The sequence below is a fragment of the Phaseolus vulgaris genome, chromosome 4 (assembly GCF_051622355.1).
Source record: "Phaseolus vulgaris cultivar YP4 chromosome 4, ASM5162235v1, whole genome shotgun sequence".
In the NCBI taxonomy this organism is placed as follows: domain Eukaryota; kingdom Viridiplantae; phylum Streptophyta; class Magnoliopsida; order Fabales; family Fabaceae; genus Phaseolus; species Phaseolus vulgaris.
The window spans coordinates 3,172,422-3,185,414 of NC_143501.1; the positions used below are offsets into that span (position 1 = coordinate 3,172,422).

Sequence of the window (12,993 nt, forward strand, 5' to 3'; positions counted from 1 at the left end):
ATGCATATGTAAGACAAGTGGTCTTACTTATTTAGTGCAGAAAATGTATAGATTTGCTGCATAATTTGTTGTTTTAGTTCTTTGTTTTCTGGAAAATATGCACATTGTGGTATTGTTAGGGAGCCAAACATGTGTAATTTCGGTTACAGTTTCTTAAAATGCTGATGTAAGTGTTTTTTTACATTTATATTAATGTTAGTACACTCCTTTTAATTCATTTAATCTTTGTTAATAAAAAAAAAAAATGTGCCAAATGCTGTCCACATAAAAAATATTTATCGGATATGAACTGATCCGGAAGGAAAAAGTTTTATTGACACTCTTTAAAAATTAACATATATTTGACATACCACTTTAATAATATAATTATATATATTAGAATTTTACATTAAAAAAGAACACAAATATTATTAAAATATTATTATTTAGGAGTGTTATGTGTATGTTTTTTGTTTAATGAGTGTCAATATATCATCACGGAAACCTAAGGACCAACCCTCGTGAGAATAACTCATCGCTCAACGTGTCAAATCGTTTAACACTTGGAATTGATGTGCATGCCATGTCAAAATCTAATCGTTTGGGAGTAAAAGGAAAAGCTTTGAGAATTTCAATAGGTGTCATTCTACTGTGTATTCATTTGCATTCATTTTCTTTCTAAATTATGCTCTGAAAGATTTCTTTTAATATCTTTTAACAGAAGTATTGTAAAATATAACATAAGATTAATAACAAATATACAATATAAATCTATGGTTGTTTATGTTACTTGATAGTTTTTTCTGATTTTGATCTTAATAAAAAGATGATTCTTATTATTCTTTGAGTGTCGGTTGTCTATATAGTAATAGTGATTTTATAATGTCTTAATTTATTTTTCTAGTTCACTGTTGACGAGGATAAATTGGTTTTGTTTTATGCTGCCACAGGTAAAATATATTGTCAAATATCTAAAGCTTCTTCCATTAACAAATACATGTGTCTTTTTTATGTCTCCAAACATTTGTTCAAGGTAGTCTCAGAAATACCTAGGTAGGTTGGTGGACAACATTATGTTTAACTAGAAAACATGTGTACCTTTTACAGTTCAATAATTACATAATCCTGCTTCTGTAAATTTTATAAATAAATGGAAATTTGAGGAGGAAAATGTAATGTCAGAAGTAAAAGCTATTTTGCTCACTGCTTCAATGCCACTCCCAACACAGCATGAGCACAAATACAACTTCAAGTTCTATGAAAGGAAGTTTAGGATCCTCTGCCAACCGAAGATTGGAATACTGTGAAAAACATAATGTGATTATCAATCAAATCATTAATTTAAAATTAACAAACCAACAAAAGAAATCAGTAGACAAGTCATGAATACACAATACATTAGCATAAAGAGATTTTGTACAGAAGTGTGGGAGATCAAACAAATGTCCGATAAATTATAGTTTAATCATATTGCTTCAATGAGATTCTACAATCACATAGCTGAGATCAGCTACAATTTACTAATGCATTTGATCTATATATGTGTATGTATTCTAATTGCTATTGTTCAAGAAGCTCTACCATGACAGGAAAGATGTTGGAAATTATACTTATCCAATGTGAAATTTAGCAGAACAAAAAAATAATAAAAATTACTAATGTGATTACTTTAACAATTTTGTAATCAACAAATCCATAGTGATATTTGCAATGCTATGACATTATTACTAATTTTGTTCAAAAGTAACAACAGATAACAACAGCAAAAAGGCAACTTATAGAAAAATGTTTGATTTGGAAAAAAAAATATATTATTGCCAATTAACAAATAATCAATTAAAACTTGGAGTTTCTTTTGTTTAGTAAATACCGATTACAGAGTGAAACATTTTCAACTTAAGAAAATTGTAATTGAAAAGGTACAGAGATATTGGGGAAAATTAATTAGCACCTGTAGAAGAGGCAGTAAAATGGGAATTGCTCCACATCTAATTTTGAACTTGTGCTTCATCTTATTTACCTAACACTCAGTTTTTCAATGTGCGCAATCTTTCTCCTGTCTTTGCCTTCTGGATTCTGACAATGTTGTTTGAGCAATGAACATTCTCAAATTGTAAGAGAAGAGATGGATTTGGGCAGACCCTCCTCTAGTAAGCATTGGAGGCTGGAGCAGTCAATAAGTGTGAGAGAGGAGAGTTGACAGAGACCCTTGTAATCCACTTTTCAAGATTTGGCAATCAACTATTTGTAGAGAAGTGTGGAAGCAGAACTTCATCGGGAAAAGACTCCAAGTCAACCTTTTCAATACACAAGCTTGCAAGACATGTGTTTACATCCATAGTCTTTCAGGGAGGCCATAAGTTTGAAACTTGAAAGAGCACATGTTGAAAATTCCACATCGAATGTTCTTTATGTGCACTGCAGTTTCCAATCATCTTTTCTCCACTCAAAACCCATAACTTTATTTTATCCTGGCCAAGCTTTTCAATAATACATTCAGGAGTCAGTAGTGGTGTTAACAACTGAATTTTTGGGGTCATTTTTTCTCCAGTTTCAGTGATCTATTATTAAGTTAAAGTTCATTTTTCTTTGTAAGAAACTGCCATAGCATGGAGTAGAAGAAAGAAGGAAAAAATGTGACTATGAAAACAAAGATACTCATATAGCTAGATAAATGAAGATGATGCCACCACAACTTCCAACTATAGGCAACCTTCACTGTCTAAAAAGAGGAAACATATTTGGTTGGAATTTATTTTGAACACGACAATTGAAATAATTTTGCACGAGAATAAGAATGTGATAAAAGTAATTGAATCATGAAAAACGTAGCTGAGCCATCCTCCTTTAACAAATATCATCATTTTAAGTATAACATGTGATACTCTTGTTTAGAAAATGGCAATTAAAGGGTTACTGTTTGCAACGAAGAAAATTGTAAATGAATAGGAAGAGAGATATTGTGGAGAATTAGCACCTGTTGTGAAGTGGCAGAATGGAAATAGGTCCGTCTAATTTTTAACTTGTGGCTCATCTTATTACCAAAACAACACACTTTGGATGTGAGCCATCTTTTTCCAAATTTCGTCTTCTTTATTCTGAAAACGCTTAACCAGTAATGGACATCTCTCGATTTTAAGAGAAGAGATGGGTTTGGGTAGATCCTCCGGTTGAAAGTATTGAAGGCTGGGACAATCAAGAAATGTGAGAGAGGAGAGGTAGCAGAGACCCTTGAAGTGCATCTTTTTAAGATTTGGGCAATCATAAATTCGTAGAGAGGTGAGAGAGCGTGGCAGCAAAGGTTCATCGGGAAAACACTCCACATCCAACTTTTCAATACACAAGTGTTCAAGACATGTGTTGGCATCCAAGGCCTCTCTCAGGGAGGCGATAAGTTTTAAACTTGAAAGAAACACATATTTTATATTTAATGGCAAGCCTCTATCTAGGAACATCTCCACTTTTGGACAACCACATATCCGCAACACACTAAGGGACGGAAACAGGACTTGCATGGGTTTAGGCCACAACTTCAAATTCTCAGCTCCTTCAATTGATATTCCTTCACTCAGTAATGATTCAAATTGAGGACAATCATCAATATTTAGATCCATGAGATGATTATGAGCGTGCTCGTGTGAAATTCTTCTTAGGTTTTGGCACCTTATCATTTTAAGTAAACGGATCTTTGGAAAAAAATCTAGCCGGAAGATTGTAAGAGAGTCACAAGCACCAGTAATATTCATCTCTTCAAGGAAATCGTAATGGGTCATGGGAATATTCACAAGTGGACATGAATCAATACACAAGTATTCAAGCGACGAGGTGTCCATGTTGTTTCCGCTAATGACGACCTTACGACAGTACTTAATATATAGTTTCTTTAAATGAAGAAGTTGCTCTGACAGACCTTTCAGCTTTCGACAACCATGGACAAAAAGATATTGAAGACGAGGAAAAGAAGTAGGTTTACATTCCCATTCTTCCCATTCCTTCATATCGTGGAATTCCAATCTCTCCAAAGATGCAAATGAAGAGTTGCTCCCATAAAATTCAGCACCAATGCTCACTATTCCCTCAAACCCAGTAATTCGTAAGGTCTTCAGACATGACAAAAGTCCAATGGGAGGCAAACATAGACAATATTTACAGCCCGCCAACTCTAAGAACACCAAACTTGATAATGAATTATCGAATACCCAACTTGGGAATTTTGTACCATTGTAGTTGCAGATTGACAAACACTCCAAGTGTTTGGTGGGTTGTAGATTCTGAAATACTTCCTTTTCTTTCCTTGGATCATCAGGGATGTGGTCCCACTTCCATTTTAACTGTAACTCCACAAGTGGTTTATTTTTTAAATTTGCTCCTAATGCATCCAAAGGATTCAAAATATTCTGCACCTCATTAATTGATAGCCTTCCATGAAGATTGAGTCCTCCCAATGCGGCCAGTTGATTAGTACTTAGCCCACTATTTCTATCAATGAAAAACGGATTCAATACTTGAAGATTCTTCAATTCTCCAAAATGCATTGGCATCTTTCTCACTTTTGAATATTGAAATTCCAAGCACCTCAATTTGGTGAGTTTATACAAATTTGAAGGCAGCTCCTCCAAAAACCGACATAAGTTCAACTTCAGTATTAACAAATTATAGAGCAAGCATATTGAGTCAGGTAGTTTTTGTAGCAGAGTATTTGAAAGATCTAATGAATGGAGATGTTTAAGATCACCTACAGAATCTGGCACCAGTCTAATTTCCATACAACCATTGAAAGATAAGACACGTATAAACTTATAATTGGAGAACAAATCATGTATCAAAATCTTGAAATCCCATCCAAAATTAAGGTTAGGTTCCCATATAATAGGAAGAAATGAACGAAGTCTTTTAGCATCAGTTAAACTCACAAATCCATCAAAACTTATGACGTCACGGAATTCAAATGAAAAATGACGAGTTGTTTTCGGCATACATCGTCCTTTATCAAATTTCAACCTGAAACAGAAATCTGCACAAACATGTTTTGCCAAATCATTCAAAAGGTCATGCATGACGAAACGTCTATTGGCGCCTGCTTGTCGAAAAAAAGACCTTGACAGTAGATCAATATTTCCATATTGAAAAAAAGACCTTGACAATAGATCACTACTTGCATGTTGAAAAAAAGACCTTGACAATAGATCATTGAAGTACTCTTCACCAACTTCTTCTGGATGTCTAATCTGTTGTGGACTCTGGAGAAAATTTTGGGTCATCCACATCAAAATTAACTCCTCCTTCACAAACTCATAATCTTTGGGGAATAAGGCACAATAAGCAAAGCACCTTTTAAGATGAGAAGGAAGATAGCGATAGCTCAGAAATAGTGCAGGGATAATTTCACTGTCTTCTTTTGGTAAATCCCATATCTCACTTTCCATTATGCTTTTCCAATCTGAAATGGATGACTTTGTGCGTAAAAGACATCCAATTGATTTCAAAGCTAGAGGTAATCCCTTGCACTTCTCAACTATCCTTCTACAAATCTCCTTTAGCTCATCATTCAATTCATGATCACCATCTTTTAATGCGTGATTTTCAAAAACATTCCAGCATTCATCCTCTCCTAATTGCTTTAGGCGATGCACTTTAGACCTCATGTTAGAAGCAACTTTCTCACTACGAGTTGTGACAAGAATTCTACTTCCTGGAGCCCCATAGCGAAGAGGAGTTAGCACAGCTTCCCATTCTTCTCTTCTTTCGTTCCAAACATCATCCAAAACAAGAAGAAATTTCCTTCCTGACAAGTTTTCTTTCAGTTTTTTGTGAATCATTTCTAGGTTTTCACTATCATCTTTTTTATTATTGATTGCCTCAAGAATTGTTCTTGTCACGGTCAAAACATGAAAATGATCAGAAACACAAACCCAAGCTTTGACATCAAATTTTGCATCGTGAATCTTTGGATCATTGTACACATGCTGGGCGAGTGTGGTCTTACCCAAGCCACCCATGCCCACAATGGTAAGTATCGATGGCTGGTTAGGATTGTCGGTATCAGATGTGAGCCAACTAAATATGATTTCTTTGTCAGCATCTCTGCCATAAATGACACTTTCAACCACCAAAGAAGTTGATGGCAATTTCTGTGACACTTTACTGCCTGATCTATCATCAGAATAAGTACCCTCTTTCAAACCAAGAGCACCCTTTTGCTTTGCAAGATATTCTAGTTTCTCCAGGACTTCTTTCATCTCTGATTCAATTTTCTTTTTAAATGAAGTGAAAGTAGAGTTGAAGAGATTTGATACCTTGTAAATAATGTTTTGAGGTTCGGGTTGAGCTTCGACTTGGCATCTGGTGAGTTCATATTCTATTTCACCGAAAAGATCCTCTGCATCAAAGACAGCCTCTTTGACATCAAAAAGCCATGCTTTGACGTGTGGATCTGTGAACTGCTTTAGTTCAGCATCATCAGCAAGAGCATTGATGGAGCGCAGCATGATTTTCAAATTTGCGAGCAGTTTCTCATCAAGTTTTCTTCCACGAAAGAAGTCTACAAATTGAGGAGATGTGAGCCTGTCCAATGCAATCTGAAGAAAGGCCGAAAGAAGAGCACCACCAACAAGTTCTGCCATGGTAGGAGTTGAAATGGAGTGAATTAAAGTTTGTGATCTGAAATGGATTAAGTGCAGGGATTGCTATAGTGATGAAATGAGTAGTTAGCTAAGGATGACTCACTTTAAGGACAGTGGTTGTGATGAATGAAAGTATGAAATCCTGATATGGGAAGAGGGTTGTGGGCACCAGTGAAGGAATAATTGTTCACTGTTTCTGATAAGAAAAGTGTTGACAACTGTAATCCATGAATGGATGTCTGAACATTCTGTGAAATAAATTATCAGTGAAATCTGACAGCATTTCGAAACTAAAATTTTAATTGCTTCGCTAATCTCTGATTTCAAATAATATATTTTATGCACCAATTATATTATATTCATGCAAATTTAAAATATATATGATATGGAGGAGTTTGATTTATTTATTCATATACTCTGTATATAGAGTAAAATATAACAAAATTTCAAATATTAATAGTATTTCAATCTGACTTTCCTTAATCTAAATAATAAATGAATATATTTTTATCTTTATGTAAGAGATATTTTTAGAAAACTTAAAGATTTCCTAAAAGAATATTAAGCAGATATTTTCAATGTTGGTTTTTCTGAAATGGTACCTGATGTAAAGACACTATGAGTGTATAAAATTTGGAGAGTTGAAGTCACAATCTTACAAAAACATTTCTTAAAAATTATTTTAATGTACTTGTTCTGTAGATCAAGATTAAGCTGACTAATTGAATTTCATCTTACTTCCTGAGATTGTTAAGCAATCCATTTAAATAAGTGGTATTGATGATTTTCATAATATTTTGATTTATCTATGACAAGTTATAGAATTTTATAGCCTCATACCCTGCAGTTATATTACAGTGAAGACAGAAAACAATTATCTCTTCAAGCATCATGAACTTTAAGTCCTTTTGAATGACAAGCTTTCTTGTAGTTGCAACAATGTCCTTTCTTTGTAGAAATTGTTATTCTCTTTTTTAAGAGTGTTAGTTATCTACTCAGTTCAATCTTTGCAGATGGCCAAAGTGGAGAAAATTAGTAACTGGATTCAATTTGGATTAATATTGATTAGCACAGAATCTTGGAATCTTAGAATCTGTAAAGCATAACCTTAGAATCCTAAGAAAAAAAAAACTGAAAATAGAAGCTGAATTACTCTATTAAACAATATCTCATCATCTCTTATTCAAGAGAGAATGAGGGGTCATGAAGAATATGACTAAAGAATTAAGGACTCTGTTGAGCAAGCCGAGAAATCAGCTGAAGTGAGTGTGTTCTACTACCTCCAGATATAAAAGGGGATGATGTAAAACAAAGTGTGGAAAAATAGTAATTGAAAATTGTAGGATTAGTGTTTGAAACAAAGAAGATTGTAATTGAAAAGGTAGAGAGATATTGTGCAAAATTATAGCAGCTGTTGAAGTGGCAGACAAATTGAAATAAAAGAGTGTGAGAGTGGAGAGGTGACAGAGACTCATGAGATGATTATGTCTTGTGAAATTCTTCTTAGGTTTTGGCACCTTTTCAGATGAAGCTTTGGAAAGAAATCTAGCCGAAAGATGGTAAGAGAGTTAATTAAGTAACTAATTTCAATTGTTTAAGTAATTGTTTGAGTTAATTAAGGTCACAAGACAGAAGTCATCTCTTTCTACTAAGCTTCTGCACTACATCTTTTCTTATATTATTAATATTAATATAGTTTACATCATACACATTGTCATTTTTTTCATTATCATTGTTGAGTGTTCTTTCATGTATTATGTCGTATGACAATTTTCTCCTTCTTCTAATACAAGAATCAGTATACAATCAGAATTAAAACATTGCAATCTGAATACCATTGATTGAAAAACAACTAACCAGAAATTTATGATCAAGGTAATAGAAACAGTATATCTTCAATATTTATGGATATTAACAGTGTACATGCAAATTTCCTCGACAAAAACTTATAATGTTTCTTATACATTGTACCGCCCTGGTAGTCGGGAGTGATGACGTGGCACCAAGCTACAGTATAGGCGTGTTGAGAGGACGCCAGGTTGGTAGAAGGGAAGGAGGTCGGGGGGCTCGTGTAGTCGCCAGTTGTGAAGTTGGCGTGCTCCGATCCCCAGCATACCAGAACCGGCGATCACCCAGTTGAAGATGAAGTCGCCAGATGTAAACTCAGGCGACCCAGTGATTGGAGATCGCCAGAACAAGCACATCGCCGAAGATGAAGGTGGTGCAGATTATGAAGGCGGCCGGCGAGACCACAGGGAAGGTGTACGAAGGCACCCTAACTCGCCAGTTCCAGTAGAGATCGCACTCCCAAGTTAGCTATGCACTGGGCAGTACCGTGCATAAGTAACTTAGCCAAATAAGAGATAGAAGCAGCGCCCAAGTCAAGGAGACTCCAGATGATGGCACGTGTACGACTGGATGCGAGCCACGTGTCCAGGACTGTAACTGCCAGGAGAGAGAAAATGACCAGGTATATAAGGATTTCCCAACGGACTTTCAAGGTACGCACGTTCAGATCATACTCTTTACGCTTGCGAGTTTCCAGAGCATACTGGGAGAGAGAACATTGCACGGCTCCTTGAGAGTTCTTGAGTGTTGTTGTTCTTAGTATTTGGTGATTCGGTCACTGACTTGGGCGTTGGAGTGCGATCGGCCGCAGCGGCGCCGCTCTGTTCTTTTGCAGGTTCTTGAGGTGGATCTTGAAGAAGGACGGAGGTTGAAGCGGTGCACAAGTCGATCCAGGTTTGACGAGGCATAGCTCCTACGTTCTGGTCAACAGGCAGGATCATACATGAACTAACAAAAGTGAGCTACAATTTCAAAACAAAGTCCTGTTACAATCAGGAACTACCTATAATTTCAAAGCAAAGTCCTCTGGTAAGCATTGAAGGTTGGGACAGTCATCAAGTTCGAGAGAGAGGTGACGGAGACCCTTGTACTCCATCTTTTTAAGATTTGGACAATCATAAATTTGTAGAGACATATATTTTACATTTAATGGCAAACCTCCATCTGGGAACATCTCCAATTTTGGACAACTAGTTATCCTTAGCCTAGTAAGGAATGGGAAAAGGATTTGCATGGGTTTCTCCAACAACTTCAAATTCTTAGCTCCTAGTAATGGTGCCGATAATCCTTCACTCAAGAATGATTCAAATTGTGGGCATTCATCAATACATAGACTCATGAGATGATTGTGCGCGTGGTCATGTGAGATTCTTCTCAAGTTTTGGCACTTTCTCAGTTCGAGAAAAATGAGCTTTGGAAAGAAATCTAGTGGAAAGATTGTAAGAGAGTGGCAGCTACCAGAAATCGTCATTTCAAGAAGTAAATTGAATATTCACAAGTAGGCATGAACCAATATGAAAGGTTTCAAGCGTCGATGTGTCCATGTTGTTTTCACTAATGACGACCTTATCACAATCCTTAATAGATAGATTCTTTAGATTCTTTAAATGAAGAAGTTGCTCTGACAGACCTTTCAGCTTTGGACAAGTATCCATAGAAAGATGCTGAAGACGTGGAAAGGAAGTAGTTTTACATTCCCATTCTTCCCATTCCTTCATCTTGTAGAACTGCAATCTCTCCAAGGATGCAAATGAAGAGTTGCTCCCATAAAATTTAGCTCTAATGCTCACTATTCCATCAAACCCCGTAATCTCGAGAGTCTTCAGACATAACAATATTCCAAGGGGAGGCAAACATAGGCAATATTTACAGTCCTCTAACAGTAAGAACACCAGATTTGATAACAAATTATCAAATACCCAACTTGGGAATTTTGTACCTCTGTAGTTCCAGATTGACAAACGTTCCAAATGTTTGTGAGGTTGTAGATTCTCAAGTACTTTCTTTTCTTTCCTTGGATCATCGGAGATGTGGTTCGACTTCCATTTTAATTCTAGCTTCACAAGGTGTTTATCTTTCACATTTGCTTCTAATGCATCCAAAAGATTGAAAATATTTTGCAAGTCATTGATTGATAGCCTTCCATGAAGATTGAGTCCTCCCAAGGCTCCCAATTGCTTAGTACTTAGCTCACTATTTCTATCCACAAAAAATGTACTTAGTACTTGAATATTCTTGAATTCTCCAATATGCATTTGCATCTTCTTCACTTTTGTCTCTTTAAATTCCAAACAACGCAAATTAATGAGTTTACACAAATTTAAGGGCAACTCCTCTAACTTTGAACAGTAGTTCAACTTCAATATTAGTAAGTTATAGAGCAAACATATGTAGTCAGGTAGTTTTTGTTTCTCAGTATGCGACAAATCTAATGAATGGAGATGTTTAAGATCACCTACAGAATTTGGAACCTCTGTAAGATCTGAACAACTACAGAAAGATAAGATGTGTAAAAACTTAATCTTGGAGAACAAATCATGTATCGAAATCTTGAAATGCCATTGAGGTTCCCAATGTTGTGAAATAAGAAGAAATGAACGAAGTCTTTTAGCATAAGTTAAACTCCCAAAACCATCAAAACTTTTGACGTCACAAAATTCAAATGAAAAATGTCGGGTTGTTTTAGGTATACATCGGCCTTTATCAAATTTCAACCTGAAACAAAAATCCGCACATACATATTTTGCTAAATCATTCATAAGGTCATGCATGAAGAAGAGCCCTACGATGCTTGATTGCTGAAAAAAAGACCTTGACCGCAGATCATTGAAGTACTCTTCACCAAATTCTTCTGCATGTCTAATCTGTTGTGGATTCTGTAGAAAACTTTGGGCCACCACAACAAAATTAACTCCTCCTTCACAAACTCATAATCATTGGGGAATAAGGCACAATAAGCAAAGCACCTTTTAAGATGAGAAGGAAGGTAGCGATTGCTTAGAAATAGCGCAGGGATGATTTCACTGTCTTCTTTTGCTAATTCCCATATTTTACTTTCCAATATACTTTTCCAATCTGAAATTGATGACTGTGTCCGTAAAAGACATCCAATTGTTTTCAAAGCTAAAGGTAATCCCTTGCACTTCTTAACTATCCTTCTACCAATCTGCTCTAGCTCATTGCTAAGTTCAAGATCCCCATCTCTTAATGTATGATTTTCAAAAACATTCCAGCTTTCATTCTCTCCTAATTGGTTTCGGCGATGCACTTTAGACCTCATGATAGAAACAACTTTCTCACCACGAGTTGTGACAAGAATTCTACTTCCTGGAGCCCCATAACTAAGAGGAGTTTGCACAACTTCCCATTCTTCTCGTCTTTCAATCCAAGCATCATCCAAAACAAGAAGAAATTTTTTTCCTGACAATTTTTCTTTAAGGTTTTTGTGAATCATTTCTAAATTTTCACTATCATCTTTTTTATGAGTGACTTCCTCAAGAATTGTTCTTGTCACGGTCAAAACATTAAAATGATCTGAAACAAAAACCCAAGTTTTGCTATCAAATGTAGCATCGTCAATCTTTGGGTCATTGTACACATGTTGGGCAAAGTATTGATGGTTGGTTAGAATTGTCTGTTTCAGATGTGAGCCAATTAATGATTATATCTTTGTCAACATCTCTGCCATAAATAACACTTTCAATCACCAAAGAAGACGATGTCAATTTCTGTGGCACTTTACTACCTGATCCATCACCAGAATAGGTACACTCTTTCAAACCAAGGGCACCCTTTTGTCTTGCAAGATATTCTAATTTTTCTAGCCCTTCTTTCAACCCTGAGTCAATTTTATTGTTAAAAAGAACTGAAAGTAGCATTGAAGAAGTTTGATACCTTGTAAGTGATGGTTTGTGGTTGAGATTCAGCTTCTTCTTGGCATCTGGTGAGTTCATAATCTATTTCATCCAAAAGATCCTCTGCATCAAAGACAACTTCTTTGACTGCAAAAAGCCATGCTTTGACGTGTGGATCTTTGAACTGCCTTAGTTCAGCATCATCAGCAAGAGCATTGATGGAGTGCAGCATGATGTTCAATTTGCCGAGCAGTTTCTCATCAAGTTTTCTTCTACGAAAGAAGTCTACAACTTGAGGAGAAGCGAGGCTGTCGAATGCAACCTGAAGAAAAGCCGAAAGAAGAGCACCACCAACAAGTTCTGCTGCCATGGTAGGAATTGGAAAATGATTGGAAGAATGGTAATCAGTAAGTTGAAATGCAGTATGTATTGATAGGATGAGTAGTAATGTATTTTAGAAAGGATGACTTGAATTTAAGGATGGTGGAACATAGTTTTCTATGAGTCTTTGTTAAAAGCTTAATTCCATAAATATTTGTTGCATTCACAGATTCAGCCAATGATAAAGAGTGATTGATGGTTGGGTTCCAAACATTGGATACATATTTTATGTTTGATTAAGATATTCAATGGCTCTGGTGAGTGTAGGAAATGTGTGTCCAAATAAGGTCGATGGCCCCAAGTCAAGC

The 12,993-nt window shown here is 35.8% G+C and overlaps 1 protein-coding gene and 1 pseudogene across 4 annotated transcripts; both read right to left on the reverse strand.

Moving 5' to 3' along the window:
- Positions 1-1,002: 1,002 nt before the first annotated feature.
- On the reverse strand, positions 1,003-6,795 carry LOC137836757 (putative disease resistance RPP13-like protein 1). Of its 4 annotated transcripts, none has more exons than XM_090301458.1 (3): positions 2,957-6,795; positions 2,000-2,450; positions 1,003-1,280 (listed from the first exon to the last, which is right to left on the reverse strand). In XM_090301458.1, the coding sequence occupies exon 1, from the start codon at positions 6,600-6,602 to the stop codon at positions 3,018-3,020; it is 3,585 nt and encodes a 1,194-aa protein (XP_090157584.1). In that variant the 5' UTR covers positions 6,603-6,795; the 3' UTR covers positions 1,003-1,280; positions 2,000-2,450; positions 2,957-3,017. The 4 variants fall into 4 exon arrangements, with proteins under 4 accessions (XP_090157584.1, XP_090157583.1, XP_090157582.1 ...); XM_090301457.1 differs by having other exon boundaries at positions 1,931-2,450; XM_090301456.1 differs by having other exon boundaries at positions 2,000-2,459; positions 2,957-6,794.
- Positions 6,796-8,618: 1,823 nt separating this feature from the next.
- LOC150027789 (putative disease resistance RPP13-like protein 1) lies at positions 8,619-12,777 on the reverse strand (annotated as a pseudogene).
- Between the last annotated feature and the right edge of the window lie 216 nt (positions 12,778-12,993).